Source organism: Pinus tabuliformis, chromosome 3_1, assembly GCF_031772625.1.
Source record: "Pinus tabuliformis cultivar Carrire ecotype Pingquan chromosome 3_1, CPIR1, whole genome shotgun sequence".
Lineage (NCBI taxonomy): Eukaryota > Viridiplantae > Streptophyta > Pinopsida > Pinales > Pinaceae > Pinus > Pinus tabuliformis.
This window is the reverse complement of record NC_142301.1, coordinates 631,186,112-631,211,610: the sequence shown is the minus strand read 5'-3', so window position 1 is coordinate 631,211,610 and position 25,499 is coordinate 631,186,112. Positions and strand designations below refer to the sequence as shown.

The window sequence follows — 25,499 nt, the reverse complement described above, 5'->3', positions numbered from 1 at the left end:
TTCCAAAATAAAGCATTGAATGCTAGGTACCAAACTAAAGATGTACTAATCATAATTCCAAATCTGGTATCCTTGCTCATTTTACAATTGACATTTCATGGAAAATGTTTCAAAAAACTAACCTTTCAGATTTAAGACTTCTGCAATCAGAGCCATGGTGAAAAATATATTCCCGATGTCATTAGTTGGTCTGAAATGTTGATTTATAAATTACCTCTTCGGATGGTTTCCCCATGTAGGAATTTCGAGCAGCCCTTGTGTTTAAAATATTCTATGACAGTGAACTAAAACAAAATTGTCAAGAACTGGGATATAAAATAATGTTGCGAATGCAAACAAAAATAGCAAAGAAAACTCAATAAACAAGCTACGAAGTCTTCCGTTATATTCGGAGTAAAACTGTCAAGCCTATATAAGATCACAATCAGAATCTCCTCTTTCTAGGAGACACAACAATAACTGCATGCCTCTTGCAAAGTTAGTCAGATTGGATTAACTAACTACAGTTATAATCCCAAAAATACAGCCAATCATCATTCATTATGGCTAACCATCCTGGCCAGGCCATTTGTAAGTAAACCTAGCATCTAAGCTTAACAGTTATGCACACACGGTAGGACGGTAAAAACACCTTTCCAGCATTAACATCCTATAAGTTCAATATGCACAACTACGACCTGCATAAGTAACAGGACAGGTTATTACAGACCACATATAATTACAGATAAGTTAAAAAGTTTGGAACTGCTGTATTGAGGAACAAATGAAGCCTTCCATGTACTGCAAAAACATCTTCGGTGTGTTCAAAGCTTATCTGATTTTCAACATGTTAGATAACTCTCGATTTTAAGTCCTGGATCTTTGTACTTCATCTTCTGGCTCCAATGCATCCTCAAAACGTGCATCATCAATTTGAAGCTGGGTGAATCAAGATCAATGATAAAAGCATTAATCCAAGCTTATGTGAAATCAAAATACAATGCTACATTTGAAAACTAATTCTTGTTTAATTACTGATAACATGCATCTTCAAAACATCAACCAGCAATTCGAAGCTAGAAAAACCAAGATCCATAGCAAACGCAATATCACAGGCCTAAAAAAGAACTTGAAATCCAATGCCGCCTTTGAAAATCAAAATTTCATTAATAAGCAATAAAATGGTTTATGGAATAAGCCAAAGATCTTTTGAACATTAAAATAGATGACAATCCATACAAAACTCTAAAATATTCTCATGTTGAAGCGAAAGATCCTTTGAACATTGAAATACATGATAATTAATACAGACCTCCAAAATATTCTCATGAAGGTTATGATCCAAGCCATTCGAATGACCAATATGGTTAACCAACTCCTCCTCCTCGTATTCCCAATCACCTACACCATCTTGCACTAACATGCCATTGACTGGCGAGTTTGGACACAGATGACAGTAACCAGTTACCAGGTCAATCAAGTTGACAAAAATATTAGAAATCAAATTGAATCAGAAACATGGTAAGACATACCTGCACCTAAATTTGCATTCATCATATCCTCTGCACTGAATATCCAGTCACCTTCCCCCTCTACCTCTGAAATTCACAAAGAAAACTATTTACCTTACAATGTATGTATAAAATTTAACATTATTAATGACAAGGAAATTTGAAAGAAATGAGATGGATACAGAGTAAGCACAGCTAACCTCCATCTGGTTCAGGATTTAACTCTGCACAGGTGCACAATACTTTAAAGATATTGTCCACTTTTAGCAAATAGATTATGTCAAGGAAACTGGTTAAGAATAAAAACTCAGACTTTTAACGTAATTTTATAGGAAGTAATGAAGAATAGAGTTCGGAAGTTGAAAACAAAGAAAGGGAATATAGCATTAAGTAATAACAGCCACAAGCAACATTTGATATAACAAAGAATATTTTTTCTGAATCTTAGAAACAAAAGAGAGAGTATTAACCTTGAAAATTGATCTTAAATGTGCATTTAATTACTTTGTCAAGAAAGTGGGGGCAGAAGTAGCAAATGCTAAACTTTAATTGATTGTGTAGTGCTGTTCTAAAAATGACGAAAGAATAAACTTGCAAGATCATAATTCACAATGTGAGAAAACCTCATATGGTTGCTCAATACAGGCATCTGGATACAGTGTATTTTTAAATTGAATTAAATGATTAGTAGGTCAGAGAGGAAGTTCAAATTTAAATGATGCATTATTTGCTAGAATGACATAATGAAAATCTTGTACAATATTCAAGACATAGGCCAGTCCTCTCATCCCAAAACACACTATTATGACTGGGTATACAAAGTCCGTAACGTTTCGAACTTTGTTGCTTGCAGCAAAAGACACAGATTATATGTGACAAAATGGAAGGCTGAAATGCACCAAGAAATAAATGGTTAAGGGGCCACAACAACAAATGCCTGCGTACTTGATTTGATATGCAGATGCACATTGTCGCATATCTGAACAATTGTTTGAAATATACACGCAACTAATTTCTTAAGAGTTTATACAGCATTCCCTGATTTCTCTGAATTTAAATTTCCATGAAAATTAAAATTCTGCACCAGGCATAGGCAATTTCTTCTTAAGCCTGCATGGAAAAAATATCAAAGCCTTCTACACATAAATCACATATTTAGCATGTTGTACCCCGACTACAAGTTAAAGAAATTCAATCATAATCATGGGGAGATGCACTAATTTTCTAGGCCCACGTTTACAATAAGACAGTCACACGCAAAACTCCTGCATATAATAACTCGCACACAAAAACATCGTTTTAGAAGAACCAAAATGTATGAAATAGTGAAGTTAATTTTGAAAAGTAAAATTTAGGAAAAGGTGGGGAAAGCAAAACACTGGATTAGTTTGTGTTGAGTTTGATTATTATCAGGGAGATGGATATTAGCATTGTTGAATGTCTTTTATGGTTAACTTGAAAGAATGATGTGTTCCTTTAAAAATTAAGTACTAAATTTTCAAATGATTTCAGGTACGATAAAATTCTGTTCATTCTCTTGTAATAGGCTTACAGAATAAAACAATTTGAAGAGCTTAAGAGAATCAAATAAAACATAAAAAGACCAATACTTAGCATTCCTGAATCTTGAATGTTCAAGGATACGTGTGCCTGGATCAGACGGAATAAGACGTATCTCAGTAACCAGTGACAGCTCTAGGTTTTCACCGTGTGTTGAATCCTGGTCCTCCAACTCATCTCCATAGCCATCTGATTCTGCCGTCTCAATCTAGAAAAACAACGCATCAAGCACTGTCTACATGAATAAAATTCATAGCAAGCATTACTGTTGAAGCAAGACACAAATTTTCGACAGAATAGAAAGCGCTTTGCATTAACTTTGCCACCTGGATAGAGAGAGCAATCCCCAAAGAATTTTCTACTTCTGGATATTTATGAGTCATAATCACCCCAGATTTTAGAAGAAAATTATTCCAGTTATTTTTCTTATGATCGATTCAATAAAAGCCAAAGAAAGCTGCATGCAACTTTTATCAATTGCGATCAAAACTGAGGATGAAAGCAAGCTGATGGAACAAAATTTACAGACCAAGTATATCCAGCTAAAGAGTATAGTCAACTAATTCAAATTGCATATGAAAAGGGCACCCATAAACCGTACAAATTTCTTCCAAAATAGGAGATATTTCGTTGTTAGAAAAGCATTGCTACAGGGTTTGTTACAACAAAACCAATAAATGGATTTTTGAAATTTCAGAAAAACATTGCCAGAGAAAATAATAAATTTACCATGCTATATTTATGCATTTAGTTTGTGGAACATTACACTATCCAGTATTATTGTTATAAACAGTTAGTTGCATCCTGCCATTTGCTGGTGTTACCAAAATTGGGATTAAATCCAGATAAAATTGACAAATCGCGAGTTTTTCAACCAGACAATTTTATCGGCAGAGTTTTTGGCAACTTTTTCGAAATTGAAAAAATCGGGATTAAATCGTAAAAATTGCAATTCAAATGAAAAACTCACGGGTTCGTCCAGGCCAGCGTTAAGTCAAAAATAGTAGTACTTTTTATCATTTGATACTGTTAACTCACTGAGTCACCCGTTCAACCTGTGAAGAGAAGAGACCAGAATCTAAGCACCGAGGAGGATATTTACTGTATTTTTCTCCACTGCTCAATGATTTATCTCCAGCAACTGCAGATTTGTGGGTAGGTGCCAAAATTTCTCATGTTTTTTTAGTTTGAATGAAGGATTGAGGTTTCAAATGAGTGTTGGGTTGAATTTATTTGTGTCCAACCCACACAAAGTTGCAAAACATGAATATTCAATATATTAAAACCCACAGTGCTAGGCATTTTCCTGTGAGGGTTTTAATGTTGGGTGTTTTAATGCCAATGAAAAACCTTATCTATGAGGATTTTAACGCTGGGCATTTTCATTCAGTTGTTAACTCAATCAACCAATTCAACCCTTCAAGCCACGCATTCTATAAATCTATTAGTCTATTTGAGCATAGCAACATGTATGCAAATAGATTTTTTTTTTTTTAATTTTCTAATAAACATTTTTTTACTTTTTCATGTGATGGATAGCTTTTAATTTCTTTCAAATTCTCTTTTTGTGCCCTAGGTTCAACTTCAAACAACATAGCGAGGCACTTGGACCCTATGTGGGAAAATGATGAGCCTGATGTTGTACTCGAGGGGGGTCAATCGACAATATTTGACTAGCAAGTTGTGTGGCAAGCATTTGTCAGGGGGTGTCAACCAATTGAAACTCCTTTTGGAGCAAATTCTGGGACAAAATACAAAACTTTGCCCGTCGGCAACTCCAAAAATTATTTGTAAGGCCATTAAATCATTGCAAGATAAAGATGACACAAAAGATAACAGGGCAGTTGTGAAAAGTGAAATTGCAGGGGGAGGAGTGGGGGCAAGTAATAGTGCTTCTTCACTATCACCTTCCACATTCACATTGCCCAACTCCTCAACTGTCTCGTCTATTTTTGTTCCTAGAACCACACCTGGTGCACAACCTAGCATCAAATTGGCACTTAAGAAAAAGGAAAATGAAGACTCTGACAAGCTAGTGGGTAGGTGTCTTCTATGGAGTAATATTCATTTCAGCATTGCCAAGACCAATCCATTCTACCAAACAATGTTTGATGCAGTTTCTATTGTTGCCCCTATTGTTGCAAAAACAAACAGGCCTAGTAAATAGGCTAGAGCTAGAGGGCACAACAACAATTTGGGACAAAGGCTCACAATCACCATAGCCTATCTCCCAATCTCTTCTTGGATTTTCATTCACTGGAGGAGTCCCAGTACCCCTCATGATTAATGTGCCTATAATAGGATTCAAAGCGAAGCAAGGATGGCTCATTCAATGGAAAGGTTTAATTAAAGTATGAGATTTGGGAGAAGCTAGTAAGACTTTCCACAAACAAACAAACAAAAAACTTTGAAAGAAATACTATACGAGACCAAGGTTTGAGTTATTTGACAAAATAAGAGTTGATCCACAAGGTCAAGATTCATGAGAAAAAAGTTTCGAATGATATGCTACTAAAGTACAAACCTTCAAGAAATCCCTAAGTTGAAGGGAAGCTTCAAGGGTTCCCACTTGGTGTGATAGCTAGGGCATCAAATAAAATGAGATTCCACCGTTGGAATTCTTTCAAAACTTGAAGATGCCTAGAGGAGAGACTAAAAAACAATCATACCCTGACAGAATTTAAAACACACTCTCCTAGAGGATTTCGCACCAAATCCTAGAGGGGCTTCCTTAGCCTTAAAGGGACAAAGAAAAGAGAGAAAGAGGTGAAGAAAGATTGATTTGTCAATTAGAAGGTGATCAACAAGGATTCTAGACCACTGCTTTCTTATTGGAAGAAATGGAGTCAATAATTACTTTGATTTGTTTTTTTCGCTCTTCCAGGAGTCCTAATGTAGCTTCGTTGACCCACTTGGACATAATGTGGCAGAACGTGATGAGACTTTTAACGAAATGGATATATATAGGATGGAAGGTGGCACATTTGGCTTTAGCATGGTCGTTAAGGATAGGAAGACGAAAATGTCAAGTCTAGCTTCAGTTTGTTTCAATTTTCAAATTTCATTGTCTCTTCATAACTTGCTTCAAGTTCCAAATTTCAATGTTTTTTTTAATTTTCTTATGTTTCTCTTATTTGTTTTAAATTATAGATGTTTGGTGGACAAGCTATGGTGGCAGAGCACCCCACTTCCAAAAGCTTGCCATTCAAGTGCTTAGCCAAACATGTAGTTCCTCTAGATGCAAGTGCAATTGGAGTGTATTTGACAAATACACACCAAGAAGCGCAACAGGTTAAAAAAAAATTGAAATTAAAATTTTAAATTCATTATAGATTATAATTTATTATTTTTTATACTTAAATTTTCTAATTACAGATTATAATTTATGACCCTAATATAGGTTGGAGTCCCAACACCTTAATGGCATGGTCTACGTCTATTACAATCTTTGATTGTGAGTGAGACAACTTCAAAAAACCCCTGATGTTTATAAAAGCCATCTCATTGGATCAGATTAACACCATTGTTGCATGGAGGGTTGAGACCAAGAGGCCTATCATGCAATCAATCCCTGACTGGTTAGAGGTGGAGGCATCGAAGGAGGTAGCAGTTGCAGAGGAGACAAAGGTAGAGGAGGAGGAAGAGGAGAAGGAATAGGAGGTGGAGCAATAGCAGGAGGAGGTGACACCACCTAAGCATGGGTAACTGTAGAAGACAAAGGCGACCTCCTATTTTTGCTTCTTGAGGACGTCAGAGTCCATTTCTAGCCCCAGGGGCAAGGCCTTCTTCCTCTAGAGGAAAAGTGTTTCCCTATTCCTATAAAAGGGGGAGAGGAACTCAGTGACTCACTAGTTTATGACATGTAGAAGACTCGTGATGATAAAATACATTTATTATATTTTGTGTTGATATTTTGACTCTTGAGGATAAGTCATGACTCAGGATTTAGGACTTGATTCACTGTTGATATGTGATGTTGCACTAGACTTCGTATACATCTTATATATTAGTTTTCTTTTCATATTTATGTAGCAAAGCAATTATCTGAGGTTTTGGATTAGATGCTAAAAAAAATGAAAAAAGAAATGAATATTTTTGTATTTTTTTAGTTTTGCCTATTTTTTCAATTTTCTCTAGACTTTTACGACTCTTTCAATTTTCAGAGCCTTGCTGATTTATTCCCAGGCCACACTTTTGCAACATTGATTTGCATAGCAAAGATCATAAAGTTGTAAAAGTCTAGAGAAGATATTTTAAGAAGCACCATTAAGCTATTAGGAATGCAAAGTATGTCATAATTTACATCCACACAATACACATATCCATACAAAGAATTTGTCATAGAAATAAAACGGAGACTAAAACATTAATCAAAACTTCAAATCTGCATAAACAAAAGTGTTGAATGTACAACTCAAAAGTGCAGACATTGCATGTCAAGAGATGAGATAGGTCCTGCAAAAGATGAAGTCTGATCCAAGAAATCTACAGCATGAATGTAATGGACAACGAGCTGGAACTCTGTAACAGCAATCACCCTGTTCTCATTAACACAATAGAAACATTACTATACTGTCAGAGATGGACTACAATGGTTTCTCTTAACACTTCAAAGTCCCACTATGTTCACAAACATCAAATGTATGAATATAAACCCTAACTAGTGTGCCCTCCCTCATATAGTCAAACATGATGAGAGAAAAAAGCAGTTACAAAACTCAACTACTAATAGTAAGTTTTGTTACCCACACAAGTGGGTGATTCCTAGGAGAGCTTTTTCTCCCATTTTGTTCAGCTTGCCAGCCAGCAGTATATGTTTGGCATATACTGCACATGGAATTGCATCAGCCCAACACATCAACTTCACATTTTTGAAAAACATCATTGAGCAAACCATATTTAAGATAGTCCTATTCATTCTTTCAGCTACACCATTTTGTTGAGGATTGTATGGAACAATAGTTTGATGTTGTTAATTTTTAAGTTAACATGTTCTTTGCTTAGGTTAGTTACTCCATTTCATTAATCCATTAGCAATCACACAGTAACTAATGAAAGAACATAAGTGATAAATGCTGAAGACAAGCCATTACAGAAGAACACAAGAATATGGCTCAAGCCAGGGAAAAACCCCAAGATGGGGAAAGCCCTTGATCTAATATTCTTATTATTAATCATCAAATGTTCAGCAGAGAGAGAGAGAGAGAGAGTACAATGATTTAAAGTCAATACTGACTTGCCAAGTTGAAGAGCTGACATCAAAGCCCTTAAACACGAAGATAACTCAATCAAACTGCAGCTCTGGCACTTTAAACACGAAGATAACTCAATCAAACTGCAGCTCTGGCACTAAGGGCTGGAGTCTTCTACTCTGCAATTCTGAATACTGGTTAGGGCACAAACACAGTTAGATACAGCACCCTATCCATACTCGTCAGACCTTCTATGAACAGCGGCCTTCCTTCAAACAGATCTTCCAACAATTTGATGCCCTTTAACCTTCTTCTAAGGTTCAAAAATGGACCATACAGCTAGTTGATCTAGCATAGCATACTGCAACCTCCCTTCTGTAGATGCTCAGCCTCCAGAATAGAGATCTCAAGGCCTGCAGCCTGGCTGGAGGTGACCTAGATAAGTGCGGCCTGCATCAAGGAGATATAAGCCCCAAGGGCTATGCCCAAAACACTGTAAGATCAACCCTTATGCAAAACGGCAATCTCTGCTTCAGACTTGGACCTGAAATGAGTCCAGAATTATTCCCAGGCTTTCTCCATACAACTTCGGCTACTGAACTCGAACTAGCAAGTAAAGATTGACCATACAAATCTGTCCAGACCTGCGGCTGTCCACCATGGAGAATCTCAGCCCTACCCAAAAACAAATAGTTCATCAACCATCATCAAGACCTTGCCTTCCTCAAACACATATTCAAGTGAATTGATGTGTGTAAAATGAGGGAGAAAGCACCTCTATATATACCATTCGGTGGGGGGTCAAGAGACATGACCATTGGACTAGGTGAGGCGACATATAGGTGAGGCCAACCTTGATAATTTACATGTGAGAAAACATAAATTCAAAAACCCACTTTTCCTTATCCAAATATGACAATCTTTAGGTCGATTTTGGTCCTTTTGAAAAAATGAATTCAATGCCAGAATTATCTTCCCCAAAGGAGATGTCCAAAGTGGAATTTGGCCCTAGTTGCCAATTTTAACACTCCCCCTAAACTAGGGAGAATTCCACCTGTCAAACCAACAGCCATGATTGCCATGCCATCCTGTCATCATGAACCATCTTTGTATCTCGACTCTGATCTGCTCTGCTGAACATTGATATGAATAATAAAGAAAATCGATCGAGAGTGAGTCACAAGACCTTGCCACTCTCCACTGACAAAAGTCAGTCCATATAACCAAAGGTGAACTCCAATCGGACTTGATCCCAAGTGATCAAGTTGAAGAAACATCATTCATCCTAGACATAAAGAGTACGGTAGTACACAATGCATCCATCGGTAGTGCTATGGTCCCTATTCACTTTTCCCAACTCATTGGCCAAATGAGAGGTACTTCCCATGTGTCCCGGACTACATGGGTAGGATGATACTGAATCAATAGCAGGGAAAGAATGTATCACATCTTGCTCACAAACACACGTAGGGAAAGGATGAACCACATCCTACAAGTATGCAAATCATCGAGAGTAGGGAAAGGATGAACCATGTCCTACACGTATGCAAATCACTGAGAGTAGGGAAAGAATGAACCACGTCCTACAAACACGAGTCATAACCATCAATCGTATGAAGAATACTACACGTGGGGAAAGGATGAACCACGTCCCGCCGACATGTCAACCACCAACCATAGGGAATGAGCATCCTACATGTGGGGAAAGGATGAACCACATCCCACTCACATGTCAACAGATGCCTATATGCATCTCTCACTGGGGTTTTCACAAGAGAAGTTAAACCACTCATCTTGCTCATATGCCATAGGAGAAGGTGAACCAGTCATCCTATGCATATGTCATCAACAATAGGGGAAGGTGAACCACTCACCCAACATACATGTGTCTGAAATCGTAGGGAAGGTGAACCACTCAGCCTACATACATGTGTCTAAAATTGTAGGGGAGGGTGAATCACTCACCCTACACACATGTCAACCACCATGGGTTATCACAAGGGAAGGTGAACCACTCACCTTGTACGCAGCGCACCAATAGGGGAAGGTGAACCACTCACCTTGTACGCAGCGCACCAATAGGGGAAGGTGAACCACTCACCCTATGGTCATTCATAGTTCAATAAGTAACCCAAGCCTTTAGGATCTCCCAGAGCTCAATGTTCCATCTTAACAAAAGATCCCTTCATATAGGGGATAAAGCCAGGCTGCTTTCTGAAAATTAATGATATTGTTGATCGAATCGTCAATGGAAGCCTCAATAGCTCCACTCAACATATCTACTAGCAAAGATCTTTAGCAGCACTCATCAATCCTCTAATTCTTGCATATCTTGATAAAGAGAATATTTGACTGATCTTACTCCCTCTTACTCAGAGAGACCACAGCCTAAGCTTGTCTTTCCAAGGTGCGCAGTATCCATTAGACAACCTTCTCATCATGAGATCTGTCCACTCAAACATGCCATAGAGCAGGAAATACTGGATTCTCAAAATCTTCAAAGGTATAAATGGCTCACTGAAGAGCCTTTCTTTTTCAATAGAGTGGCCTCATAGCAAGCCATACTTGTCTGACCAGCAAAAAGTCTTTCAAACAATAGAGTTACAGAGATATCTTAGTAAACAACAATCCTTTATGGGGCTTACCCATGGATCCACTCAAATTCTTCATATAGAGACCTCATAAGATGATTATGTCTGAATTAGAAGCTTCTCCATTTTACCAAACCTTTTAATCTTAGGGCCCTCCTTCGATCTAGGGTTTCGATATGATGAAGATCTTGATCTCTCGCTTGGTATTGCTCGTCTCGCTTTGATCTCTTTCTTGAAACTCGATCCATGTGTGTCTCCTTAATTAGATGCCCCTTCTTGACTTTAGCACCTTAGCTCTAATACCATGTTGAGAAATCTAGGGCATCACTAGTTAGGTGATTTCTATACTTATGATAATTGCTTGTGATAGACTTCTTACTTCTTGATTATGATCTCTTCTTGAGTTATTATTGTGTTCTTTTCATCAAGACAATTACCAAATCATGAACAATAAAGAGACAAGAGACAATATATAGGCTTGTCAGCCAGGGCCAAAACCTCTCACTCTTTGAGAGGAAAACCCAAACGAAATTCTTCTTATAGAACCTTCAATTGACGAATACCAAGACCATGACAAAGACCCTTGACACTAGAGTCCTCCCAAGACCAAGTCAGTAGCCTCTTCTTCAACATTGCTCTTCTTCTTCCTCTTCTCGGCTTCCTTCAAATTTTTGGCCTCTTCTTGTAGGTTTGCAACCCTACCACAGAAAACTAGATGATTTTCGCTCCTTGTATAGTCTCCTCAAGAGGGAGACTCCTTTCACTTCCTTAATCAACCTCCTTGAGCAAAGCCTTTTCCCAAACTTGATTGCATGAGAATATATAATGTGAGTGGCTAAACTCACTACCAAAGCACACTCTGAATCAAATATGGTCACAAAATCATCAACACCAGTTGACGCTGCAACTCCCTATTTCTTCTTACCCTTCTTATTGGGACATTGAACAGCATAGTGACCCATCTTGTCACAAGCAAAGCAATACACTTTGCTCATATCCTTCTCCTTAGCCTTCTGCTTCCCCTTCCCCTGCTTTGCTCCACTGGAAGACCCCTTCTTGACCTTCTTACCCTTTGCTGCAAGAGAAACATTCTCCTCTTCACCACCCCCATCACTCTTGCTATCCCTCTTTGCACTCCTAATCTCCTTTTGGATGAAATCGTTCCACATCCTCCTCCAACCAAGAAAGTGCTCTCTGGCAACCAAGCCATGGATAAAACCATCCCACTTCTCGATGAACCCAACTTAGGGAATCCTAACCAACTGCTCCTCTGGAACAACCTCTCCAACGACAACTAACTCATCCTTCACCTGTGAGACTTTGGTGAGATATGAGGTGACACTGTCGGTCTTGGTCATCTTGGTGTTGTATAGCTTTTGTCTTAACACCATCATCTTGTTCTCCTTAGAACTCTGGTGTAAAGAGACCAAGGACTCCCACATCTGGTAAGCATATCTCATCCCTGACACATGAGGGAATAAATGGTCCTTGATGGCATCTAGAAGAATCCTCTTAGCCTTCACATTCTACCTGTCGAACTCCACCAACTGAATTGGATCGGTGGGTGCTTGTACAGTTGCTTCAACAACATCCCACACTTCAACTTCCTCTAGTAAAAGCATGATTTTCTCCTTCCATGGGCCAAAGTTTTCAACCCCTGCCAATCTGTCCTCTACTCTCAACCTTGTAGCCATGACCCCACAACCAACAATATGGAGCAAATATGTGAGCTAGAACCTTCCTCCCTCTGAATTGTTGAAGTCTTTGGGTTTCTTTGGGTTTCTGACAAAGTTTCAAAGGTTTTGGTTCACTGTTTGCAAAATTTAATGCTTGCTGCCCTCTTTATCAGCTGAATGAAATTTGAGATCTGAGCCTCAACTTTGCTCTGATACCATGTAGAAATTAAATGCCCTGCACCCTTAACCCAGTTTACAATTTTGCATGTGTTTATTTAGGCCCAACCCACATGTTTTGACATGCTGATATAAATTTCAGAATGCATTTATTGCAAACATAAAGAGTGCTTCTACTCTTTTTCACTTTCCTAACAGCTAATAATTAATGCAAAAATTAATGCAAGCATTTAACACATAAGAGACACTAGTTTTTGGTCAAGTTGACCCCGGAAAAACCCCACAGCCTCTTGGGGAAAACCAGTCTTCAAAGGAGGATTTTATTGCTTGAGAAATTATGAATAAGTACATAAAAACACACTACTTATCTCCCTTTTTGTTATAGCATCAAATGTACAAATTCTGGAAATTTGTGCACACTGAACAAATCAGATTTTCACATAATTTTGTGCCCATAATTTCTGCATTTTTCCTCTGCTCAGCTCCTCGATTTCAGTGCCCAAAACCTGCCTCATTTTCTGTGCTAAAATGTTCAGTGTTGCCTCGAAATTAGTGCCTGAAAGCAGCAGAACAGCTCCTCGAAAATCATGCCACCTATAATTGTTGTCCTGAAATTCGTGCCTTGAGCTTCGAGACTGAACAGCGCTGAAACCACACTAAAAATTTGCGCATGCTCCCTCGAAATTCATGCTGAGTGTAGTTGTTTTTCTCCTCGATTTTTGTGCTATTGTTCCCCTGAAATTTGAGCTGTTGTTCCTCAATTTTCGTGTTGCCTTTTTCTCCTAGAAAATTGAGCCCTTTTTTCTCCTAGAAATGTTCACTGTGTTGCCTTGAAATTAGTGCATGAAAGCAGCAGAACAGCTCCTCGAAAATTATGCCACCTGTAATTGTTGTCCTGAAATTCGTGCCTTGAACTTCAAACCTGAACAGCGCTGAAACCACCCTCGAAATTTGTGCATGCTCCCTCGAAATTCATGCTGAGTGTAGTTGTTGTTCTCCTCGATTTTCATGCTATTGTTCCCTTGAAATTCGAGTTGTTGTTCCTTGATTTTCGTGTTGCTTTTTTCTCCTAGAAAATTGAGCCCCTTCCTCCAGCTGCAATCTCCTCCTCTCCTTGAAGTTTTCTCCTTAGCTCTCTTTTCCTCATGCTCTCTCTCAAGTGTGAAGTGAAGAATGATTTCCCTTTTTCCTCTTTTGTCTCCTTGGAAAAGATTGAATCCCTAAACCTAGGATCCAATGGTTGAGATTTCATCCTCAAATCTCAAGATGTGTGGTTGAGATCATTTCTCCCAAATGACCCCCTTCATACATTGGCCCCATCACTTAAAAGTCTCCTAGTACCTTTTCAAGTTGTGTACATTTTCTAATTTTTCTCATAAAGTGATTTTTCACCTCACTTTAATATTAGAAAAGTACACTTAATACTTTACACATAAAGTCACTTTATAAAGTACAAATGACTTTAATATTAGAAAAAATACATGGTACAACACTTCTAAGTACCTTTTCCACCCATGACATTAATATAACTCATAAATGTCATTGAGACAAAAGTCATTAATGTGCTCACTAGGCTAAAAGGGATAAAAGCCTAGTAACACCTCTCCTTGGTGCTATTTTCAACACTTTTGAGCAGGTTGATGATTATGCAAGAAGCCTGGAACCGTTGTGGACCCCTTTGAGAGGGAGCATTGGTTTGATAGCATCTGTAAGACCTATGTGGTTAGGGAGTTTGGTTCCGAGGCTTGCATTCATGAGGTACTGTTTTCATCTCCCCTTGAAAGGAGATTGATGGTATATTGTTTTCATCTCTCCCTGCGAGGAGATTCATGGTGTACAAATTTCATCTCTCCCTGAGAGGAGATTGATGGTGTACAAATTTTATCTCTCCCTAAGAAGAGATTGATGGTGTATTGTTTTCATCTCTCCCTGAGAGGAGATTGATGGTGTACAAATTTCCTCTCTCCCTGAGAAGAGATTGATAGTGTATCATTTTCATCTCTCCCTGGGAGGAGATTGATGGTGTATTATTTTCATCTTTCTGTTTGAGAGACCTATGGTATGGTTGGGGAGATTGATGGTGTACTACTTTCATCTTTCCCTCTGTGAGACTTGTTGTATAGTCGAGGAGATTGATGGTGTACTATTTTCATCTTTCCCTTTGTGAGACCTGTGGTATGGTCAGGGAGATTGATGGTGTTATTCCTTCCTTGGATGTTCCGTGAGACCTATGATTTGGTCGGGAATGATGAATCATCTCTGTGAGAGATGGACCATGATGAGTATGGCCTCATGAACAATGGTGTTTGGTTTGATACTATCGGCTTTCCTTATATTGAGATTGATTGAGAGAGAGAATGAAAAGTACCTCCCTGGCTAAGGAGTGTTGGAAATTATGGTAGCCATGGTGTACTATTTTCATCTTTCCCTTTGTGAGACCTGTGGTATGGTCAGGGAGATTGATGGTGTTATTCCTTCCTTGGATGTTCCGTGAGACCTATGATTTGGTCGGGAATGATGAATCATCTCTGTGAGAGATGGACCATGATGAGTATGGCCTCATGAACAATGGTGTTTGGTTTGATACTATCGGCTTTCCTTGTATTGAGATTGATTGAGAGAGAGAATGAAAAGTACCTCCCTGGCTAAGAAGGAGTGTTGGAAATTATGGTAGCCATGGTCGGTATATTCATCTTGAAAAGAAAATCAATTAATTCAAAATTATTTTTTGCCTCCAAATTTGACAAGTCGACTCCAATATTTGTCAGGTCGATTGGGCCCCTTTAAGGCACCCATTTGACCCCCCTATGATGACGATTTATATGTGAGGAATTGTTCCTCATTTAAGCAAATTCATTTTTGCATTATTATCTCTATTTTTGTGAGCTAGAAGAGGACAGATACTGTGGAAAGAATGGAGGCTTGTTTCTGGATCTTGTTCTGGTCAGCTATTATGTTTATCTTTCTGTGTATGGATATTTTGATGGACATTGGACTCTCTCTCTCTCTCTCATAAGGAAAGCAGTTTTGGGTTTCCCATTGTGGATTTTTCCCTTGCCTCAGGCCTAATTCTTTGTGTCCTTTGTCTCATAGTTGCACTATTATCTTTTATGTTTTAACAGATTAATGATGCCAGAAATTGCATGAAATCTAATGCTAATAATGTTTTGAAGCTATGATCTGTAAAAAATAAATTGTTTCAGCTGTGCCCTTAGAAAATTAACAAATCTTGTATTCTATCTATGATGAACTGTTGAACTGGCTGGAGGATTGCTATAATTTCAAAATTTTAGTTGTAGTCTGTGGATTGGATTTGAGTACTTGATGGATTGTTGAATTGCAATATAGAAATTATTACAGTATTGTTATTTATACATTTCCATTGATTGGTTGTAACCAATATATGAAACCTTATTTAAACCCTAGTCACTGGAAACCTAGGGAATAAATTTCACTGATATTACACGTGTAAAGGTTGTTGACTGATGAGGATTAGTGGAGCAAGATAGAATTCTTGCTCAAATTCACCTTACCTAAATTTGAGATTCTCCAAGATGCAAATGCAAATAGACCTTTCTTACGAGAGCTTTATGATGGCATGGATACCATGTTTGAGAAAACCATAGAAATTATTACACAAGCTCTCGCTCTTCCTTTCGTTGATTTTGATTCTACAAAGCATGTGAGACTCATCATTGTTATAAGGTATGAATATTTCATTGCTTAAAGTAATGTGAAGAGGAAGGAGCCACATAAGGGCGAGGAGGTGACCAATGTAGTGAAGAAATCCTTCTAGAGGTTGTTTCCAACCCTGGAATTTACTTGTTTTGTTGTTGGATTAGATGATTTTGAAAGCATATCATCTTTGGATGACGAGGATTGTGAAACCAATTAAATGGTGGACCACGTTTCCCTCGACATATCCATTTTGGGGTAGTCACAATTCTAGGCATTCCCGTTTTGGAAACTTCAAAATGTTTCCATGTTTTGTGCAACTTAACTTATTGATAATAATTGGATGAGTGAGGTAGAATAATTCCATGGTTGAAACAAAATTTTGACAAATTTGTTCAATTAAATGTTTTGGCATTATCATGATTCAATAGTGATCTTTGCTAGGGAAGATAAAATAAGATAATTATACTAATGTCCAACAAATTACCACAAAAGTAGGTCAATAGGATTGTTGAGTACAACAATGTCAAGACAAAGTAGGAGTACTAAATAGTTTCTTATATAAAGAATAAAAAATAAAGTAAAAATACGAAGTTTATATGGGAAAACATGGAAAAATACATGAATCCAAGTGTCGGTGGCTACAATGGGAGGGAGATGTACAAAGGAAAAGGATCTAGGGATTGAATCATGGTCCATTAGATTTACCTCTCCTAACATCCAAGGCTAAATGAAGAAAACTCAAGATAGATTGATGCCTCGAGGAAGAATTGGTGAAATACCTAGACCCTCTACTATGTTCTTGCCCAGTCGTTGTAAACCACTAATAATTTCTACTTGATCTCATCTTTCCTACTAGTAAAGGATTAGATCTGGTGACATCTTTGATATCTCCAAGGGTTGGGAATGGGCCCTCAAGTCCCCACTAACCCAGAGCCAAAAGCAATGTTGTCATCAACCTATCTCTTGGTGCCCCTAGCTAATTGTAGCAGTGTAAAGAAAGAGGTGATCAGTTGAATAGGATCTGGACTAGAACGAGGCCGAAGAGTGTGCGCACAAACACTAAGGGCCTGTCTCTTGGTGCCCCTAGCTAATTGTATCACTGTAAAGAAAGAGTTGATCAGCTAAATAAGATCTAGACTAGGACGAGGCCGGAGAGTGTGGGCACAAACACTGAGCGCCTCATACATGTACAGGGCTAAACATTTTTGGTCCGAGTCCTGGAAGAAATTGGAAAGCCTTTGGACCCCCTTGAACAAGCAATGAAATCTCCCACGTATCTCAATAAATGGAGTAATGAAATTTGCAAATTAGGGTTATCAAGGGTGGTTGGGAGGAAGGAATGGAATCCTCCCCACCCAGATTGAATTCTCACAAGTGACGTGATGGATGTTGACAATATTGACATATATGTATATTCCTCATATGGAATATATATCATTGTACCTGTGAAAAAAATGGAGCAATGAAAGATAAAGTGCTCCTCTGTCTCAATCTCTTAGAGATGACATACATGGCAAATCCTATCTAAACAGTCTATTCGCAGCCTGTCTCAATCCGCAACTAATGAAAACCAACTCTAAACTATAATTGTCTTATCTTCCATAAATTCCATTACCACTTTAACCATTGCCTTCATTTTCAGTATCGTTTCCACCCACCTAGTTAAATAATCAATGGTTGTGATTATCCAATGAAAACCGTTGCTCCATTTTTCTTTCGGTTCTCTAGTGAAGTACAAGCCCCATTGCTGAAAGGACACTTCTACCACAGCCAGTTGCAAGGATAAGGTTGTTCAATCCTACTTACCATCAAACATCTAACAACGCTAACATGATTAGACAAAATAGTGGACATTAGCAAATAATGTCCATCAATAATATCATGCTCTTATTGTTCTCCTGGCAACATAATGTCCACCACACAATCTTGTATGTAGCTCTATCAGGAGTCTTTTAGAATCATCCTCATCAACACAACTAAGCGCAAATCCTTCAAAATTTCTCCATCCTAGACGTCTTTGAATTACACAATACTTTGAAAGTTTGATGCTTTTAATCTTGATGCTCTTCTTTTATGATCACTTAGATGATCTAGAAAAGATAGATTCTTCAAATAATACACAATTTATGAATACCAACCATGATGTTCTAATACATCCAGGACAACAGAGACTATATCCAAATACTCAATGTTCAAAGCTCTTTACTTACCCTCAGTAATCGCCCACACAACCATATCAAAGATCATAACACTAATGTTTTTACATGGTTAAAACACCCTAAAATGGAACAATCCATGACCCCAACCAACATGGTCACTTGAAGTAATATATCAATGCAAAAAAAATAAAAAGATTATACATAAGAATTTTTCACAATCAATCTTTAGCAAATGACCCCCCATCTTGTTTGAACGAATATCATGCACCAATCGAGTGTTAAGCCACAAATCAATAGTCATTAATATCAACAAGAATATGAGCCATTGAATCACTCTATGTCTAGAACATATCGTGCCCATCAAATTACATAACTACAAATGCACACCATTACATACTAAAGAAACACACTTCTACCTAAAGACACATTAGACCAAGCTGATCATAACTAACTCCCTGTTTAAATATCCTAGCGATAGACGCATTTGATCAAGTGAAGGGTACAAACTTATTATTTTAGCTTTTGGATGAGATTGATGTGGAGGTGACGGTGGCAAATGTTGTTCACAACATTACTCATAATCAATGTTATCAAAAGTAGTCCTGTTATCAAACAAGTAAACCACCCACACTGGGAACTAGTGAGAATAAGACCGGAACCGATAAAAAAACTGGTCAACCAAAAACACATAAAATATTCAAATTTTAAAGAAAACCACATATATTCATGTGCATCCATCTTAATCCAAACCATTTATACACAAATCAGCAATAAGTTTTCATTTATAGAGCATGTAAGGATGCATATAACCAAAATAACACAAAGTGAAATCCATATTTGAACAAAAAATACATCAAAAACAAGAACTAGATGACCTCTAGCATCTAAAAAATATCATGCTACAACAAATACCTACATAAAATATTTGCCTATATTGGGATCTTTGTTATCAATATCATTGTCTAAGCATTAAAATAAGATTAAAAAAAATGCTTAGCATGTCAATTCAATATCTTGTTTGAGTGATGGGTACATTTTTAGTAGGATCGTGATAGAGGAATTTAACAATCAATGCCACTAACATCAAGGTACATAGAGGGATTGGTGCTCTTGATTAAATGCTAGTCTGATACCCTCATACATGATAAAATCCAATGGAAACATTGCAATCCCCCCAATTCTGAAACCCTGAAAAACTGTAAAGCCTACTGGATTTTGAGTGAGATCTAAAATTCTAATTTCTCCATATGAAATCCAATGAGGTCGGAACTACTCTCAAACATTCTAAGTCATTTCATGGTAATGTTAAAAATTTAAGTAAAAGGATGAAAATGAAAGATAAAGGAGATAGAAAAAAACGTAGAAAATAAGATAATAAAAAAACGTAGCATGTCATGTCAAGATTTTGTTTGAGTGATGGGTACATTTTAGTAGAGCCATGATAGAGGAGTTCGACAACGAATGCCACTAACATCAAAGTACATAGAGGGCTTGTTGCTCTTTATTAAATGCTAGTTACACACCCTCATATATGACAAAATCCAATAGAAAAGTTGCAGTCCCCCCAATCCTGAAATCTTGAAAAACTGTTAAGTCTGATGGATTTTGAGTGAAATCTAAAATTCAACTTTCTCCATATGAAATCCAATGAGGTTGGAACAACTCTCAAACATCCGAAGTCATTTCATGGTAATGTTAGAAATTTAAGTAAAAGGATGAAAATGAAAGATAAAGGAGAATTTCACTTTTACTTTCAGAATTTCACATTACCATGAATTGCATAGCAATACTAGGGCCATAGGCTTGATTATTAGGCCGAGGGCCATAGGATTGAATATTAAACTAGCCTAGGGGAGAATTAGAAGTGCGACAACCAACTGAAAAAATCAAAAAATAAAATAAGTCAATTTTTTTTACGTTGGCCTTTGAAAGGTACAAATTGCACAAAACCGGCCCTGAACTAGCCGGTTGGGTGATATAGGCCAATTCGGAGGCCCACTTCAAATTGGTTTTGGGGCAAAAACGGTCTGACCCGCCGATTCCGGTCCGGTTCTGATAACACTGGTTTGAACCGGTTTTTGCCTCAAAACGGTCAAACCGGTCTAAACAGGTCAGTCTGGTTCAGTGTTGATAACATTGCTCATAATGCATCCAACCATGTCCTTACCGATAAGATGTTGGAGGCAAAATAGCTTGCCTAGTGTTGTCCAACCAAGTGTTGAGAATTATAGCTCGAATAGGAACTTTTGCATATGTTTAGTGTGAAGATGGGAGAAGTACTTTGAGATATTTTCAAAAAAATATTTTTGAAAAGTAATTCATGTTTTGGAAGAATTACTTTTATTTTGTAATTCACTTTAGTAAAAAAAGTGAAAGTCTTATTTTATAGCAGTTGAGTCTAGAATTGTACTTAGACTAGAAGTAATCTTAAAAATAGATACTCAGCTAAAACTATAGCGACACCACAAGGTAGAGGCTTTTACACACACACTTTGATCAATTGAGCACCAAAAAGAGAACGGGCAACCAAGGAAGAGGCATTCTCAAGCAACACACTATACAAGATATTCGTTTGTACAGTTCCATATAGTCATACAGATTGGCCCATACAAGTCCATGAAGTCATACAAACAAACCATACAGGATTATTCTACAGGTCTTACAACCACAGTTCAGGGCATTTTTGGTATCTATGCATGTTATTTTTCTTGGGCAACTGGGGGAGGTTTTGGGCCAAAAACGGTTCGGCCAACCGGTTCCGGTCCGGTTCTAATAACACTGGTTCAAACCGGTTTTTGCCTCAAAACAGTCAAACCGATCTAAACCAGTCGGTCTGGTTCAGTCTTGATAACACTGCTCATAATGCATCCAACCATGTTCTTACCAATAAGATGTTGGAGGCAAAATAGCTTGCCTAGTATTGTCCAACCAAGTGTTGAGAATTATAGCTCGAATAGGAACTTTTGCATATGTTCAGTGTGAACATGCGAGAAGTAGTTTGAGATATTTTCAAAAAAATATTTTTGAAAAGTAATTCATGTTTTGGAAGAATTAATTCTATTTTGTAATTCACTTTAGTAAAAAAAGTGAAAGTCTTATTTTTAGCAGTTGAGTCTAAAATTGTACTTAGACTAGGAGTAATCTTAAAAATAGATTCTCCGCTAAAACTATAAAGACAGGGCAAGGTAGAGGCTTTTACACACACACTTTGATCAATTGAGCACCAAAAAGAGAACGGGCAACCAAGGAAGAGGCATTCTCAAGCAACACGCTATACAAGATATTCGTTCATACAGATTGGCCCATGCAAGTCCATGAAGTCATACAAACAAACCATACAGGCTTATTCTACAGGTCTTACAAACACAGTTCAGGGCATTTTTCATATCTGTGCATGTTATTTTTCTTGGGCAAACGAGGGAGGTTTTGGGCCAAAAACGGCCCAACCAGCTGGTTCTGGTCCAGTTCTAATAACACTGGTTCGAACCGGTTTTTGCCTCAGAACAGTCAAACCGATCTAAACCAGTCGGTCTGGTTCAGTCTTGATAACACTGCTCATAATGCATCCAACCATGTTCTTACCGATAAGATGTTGGAAGCAAAATAGCTTACCTAGTATTGTCCAACCAAGTGTTGAGGATTATAGCTCGAATAGGAACTTTTGCATATGTTCAGTGTGAACATGGGAGAAGTAGTTTGACATATTTTCAAAAAAATATTTTTGAAAAGTAATTCATGTTTTGGAAAAATTACTTCTATTTTGTAATTCACTTTAGTAAAAAAAGTGAAGGCCTTATTTTATAGCAGTTGAGTCTAGAATTGTACTTAAACTAGGAATAATCTTAAAAATAGATACTCAGCTAAAACTATAAAGACACCACAAGGTAGAGGCTTTTACACACACACGTTGATCAATTGAGCACCAAAAAGAGAACGGGCAACCAAGGAAGAGGCATTCTCAAGCAACACGCAATACAAGATATTCGTTTGTACAATTCCATATAGTCATACAGATAGGCCCATACAAGTCCATGAAGTCATACAAACAAACCATACAAGCTTATTCTACAGGTCAGTTCAGGCTATTTTTGGTATCTGTGCATGTTATTTTTCTTGGGCAACTGGGGGAGGTTTCCTTGTAAATTTTTTGAAAGAATGAAAGTTGATTTGAATGCGAGAAATTTACCTTTATGCTCCTGCAATTTAATTTCTAGCTATGTGTGATTGATGCTATGGTCTGAAATTTAATTTCGAAGTTAATTAAATTCAACAATCTAATTATTTGATCGATCATAAGAACATTAGTCACCTAGGGCTTGAAATTCTAACACCGGGAGGTGGCAAGCCTCCTCATATACAAAGCCAAGCTTCACTAGTCCAAGATCAAAAGAAGGTAAAGGGAGAGCTATGGGATTCCCACAAGAGACTGTAAAACTCGCCATGGATCTCACAATAAAAAAGGCCATTTAGAAATGAAATGAACTGCTCCTCTCTCTCAATCTCCTAAAAATGGAAAATCTAGTAGATTATATATACTTGAAGAATGTGATGTTTGACTTCAACCCAAAGCCTATGTGATCCAACTTTGAATTGGCCCAAGGGAATCCTAATTCCTAAGCACATCCATCCATTGTCTAAGTGTATAAGGGGAACAAACAATGAGACCCCCTCTTGATTTCATAAAGTGCTTTGCATAAATGACCATTTTAGGCCTCAATCCGCCAAGTGGGGCAATCTAGGGGATAGGCATGGGAGTCATGGGCTATTTTGGCAACACAACTACCCCTCAAATCTGACAACTATACTAAAGGAATACCATTCCAGGCAGTGCACATTGGGGTGTGTTTCTCAAAGCACTTCTAAAAAAGAATTAACATGGATTCATATTAGTTTTAAAAAGGAATATTTAGTATACATATAACATGGTTAAATTCCATGTGTATCAAAGGAATACCATTCCAGATAGTGCACATTGGCGTATATGTTTCTCAAAGCACTTCTAAAAAAGAATTAACATGGATTCATATTAGTTTTAAAAAGGAACATTTAGTATACATATAACATGGTTAAATTTCATGTGTATCTTTCCTGAATCTTGCTCAGTTTACATATTGTCTTTATGTTTTATAGCCAGAAAATCCGTGTCAATGATAAAAACATATTAAGTTTCCCATTAAGTCTGGTGGCATTTGTCAATGAACATGAATATCAGGTCATTGGGGTGTCTTCTCACAAAGATCCCACTCTCTCAGTATCGTCTGCAAAGTTGCAAACTGTACCCTACCCACACAACATGAGTTTGAAAGGGATGAGGCTGAGTGCAAGGGCCCGGCAATTTTAACATAATAGCTAACCCTCGGACCTGGCAGCTAAGCAAAACGAAGTCTGCTATACGCAGTGCAATCCATTCAGATATGTTTCTCAAAGCACCTTAAAAATCTTGCATGGATTTGCATTAGTTTTCTATAAGAATATTCAGCTGGCATAAAGCATGATGAGATTTAATATATAGCTTTCTTGAATTTTACTGATTTACGGATTTTCATTTTCATTTTTGGACAGAAAAGCTCAGTAGATTATAAAAGCCCATAAACTGTCCCAGCTTGACAGTTGTGGCGTTTGTTGATAGGGATACCGCTTACTTGCTAAGATTGTCCACCAGAGCCCCCATTTGCATAGGCATAAGTTTGAAAGGGATGACGTCAGGTACAACCGTAAAAGTGCCGGCGATTTTGGCGGAATAGCCACCGTTCAGAATTGGCACATCAGCCAAGTGGAGTCCGTTCTTTGCGGGGCAGCCCTTCTAGGGCATGTTTCTGAACCGCCACCCAAAACAAAACTGAAAAATGCATCCCTTAGTAAAAAGGACGAAGCATGGAAGCTAATAACTATGTTTGGTTGTGCATTTGGCAGCTAAAAATTGTCTTTCATGGGCATATTTCAGAATTAGGGTTTGTCGCCATATCTAGGATATATCAACACACCACTGGACGCCAACATTACTCTTTCCGGTACCAACCCTAACTTGCCACTTCAGGCATGTCTGAACCACATTCTTTCCTAATCATTGTTGATCACAGTTGGAAGCAAAAGCATAAAAATAAAAGCAAAAACTCATATATTAAAACTAAATTACCTACCTGCGCATAAATGCAAGGAAGTTGGTATGCCTCGGGATCTCTGGAGACGGCATGCAGCGAAATTGATAAGAAATCGACGGCATAGCCCTTCTGTTTGTCCACGTCGCTCAGCCAAATTAATCTCCTGCGAAAGAATAACATAAACAAAATATAATTATTATCACAGAAGTTCATTGTGGAAAACTAAATGAAAACCCCGTATATTTTTACTTTGTTGTAATATAGAGAGTTCCAGGTTGCTCGGGGGGCTGACTGCCCAGCACTATTGCAGTCTGCGGCTGTACATGTCTTGTTTCTTCACCGTTCTCTGTATCCAAATGAGGTTCTCCTTCCCGCTCCGTAATGGCAGTCAAGCCCATTTTTAAGAGACCAGGCACACCAGTTCCAGGTTACTACTGTATAAAACCCTTGCAAAACCCTGTAGAGCTGTATTGAAGCAGTTCAAGATAAAAATATGGTTGGAAACTTTGAAGAATATGAGTCTTAAAATCGCCCAACTTTGAATGTCTTTGCCCCACTCGGTATGCATTTCAATTGGAAAAAAATACATGGATTTAGATTTTATTATAGCCCAAAACCCTATTCCACTTTTTCTTAATACACGGATTTAATGTATTCAAGTACAAACCTTTTTCCTCTGTTTTCTTTTTCTATTTTCCTATGAACGGGGGACGATTTCCTTTCCGACTTCTTAGGAAATAATGAACAGTAAGGTCTGTATTTGGCCTGACCGTTTAATGAGATTTTGAATTTTCATGACCGGAACACGGATCGCGAGTTTCATATGTTTTTGCCTTCAACGTATTACTTCTCAAAGTTCTGGCCACGTGATTTAT

General features: G+C 37.8%; 1 protein-coding gene across 1 annotated transcript; it reads right to left on the bottom strand.

Annotated features, from left to right (window-relative positions):
- Positions 1–342: 342 nt before the first annotated feature.
- Positions 343–25,206, bottom strand: LOC149188637 (chloride conductance regulatory protein ICln-like). Its single transcript, XM_089411685.1, has 7 exons — positions 24,874–25,206; positions 24,664–24,787; positions 3,135–3,258; positions 1,691–1,750; positions 1,512–1,577; positions 1,292–1,410; positions 343–918 (listed from the first exon to the last, which is right to left on the bottom strand). The coding sequence occupies exons 1-7, from the start codon at positions 25,020–25,022 to the stop codon at positions 847–849; spliced, it is 714 nt and encodes a 237-aa protein (XP_089267811.1). The 5' UTR covers positions 25,023–25,206; the 3' UTR covers positions 343–846.
- Positions 25,207–25,499: the final 293 nt, after the last annotated feature.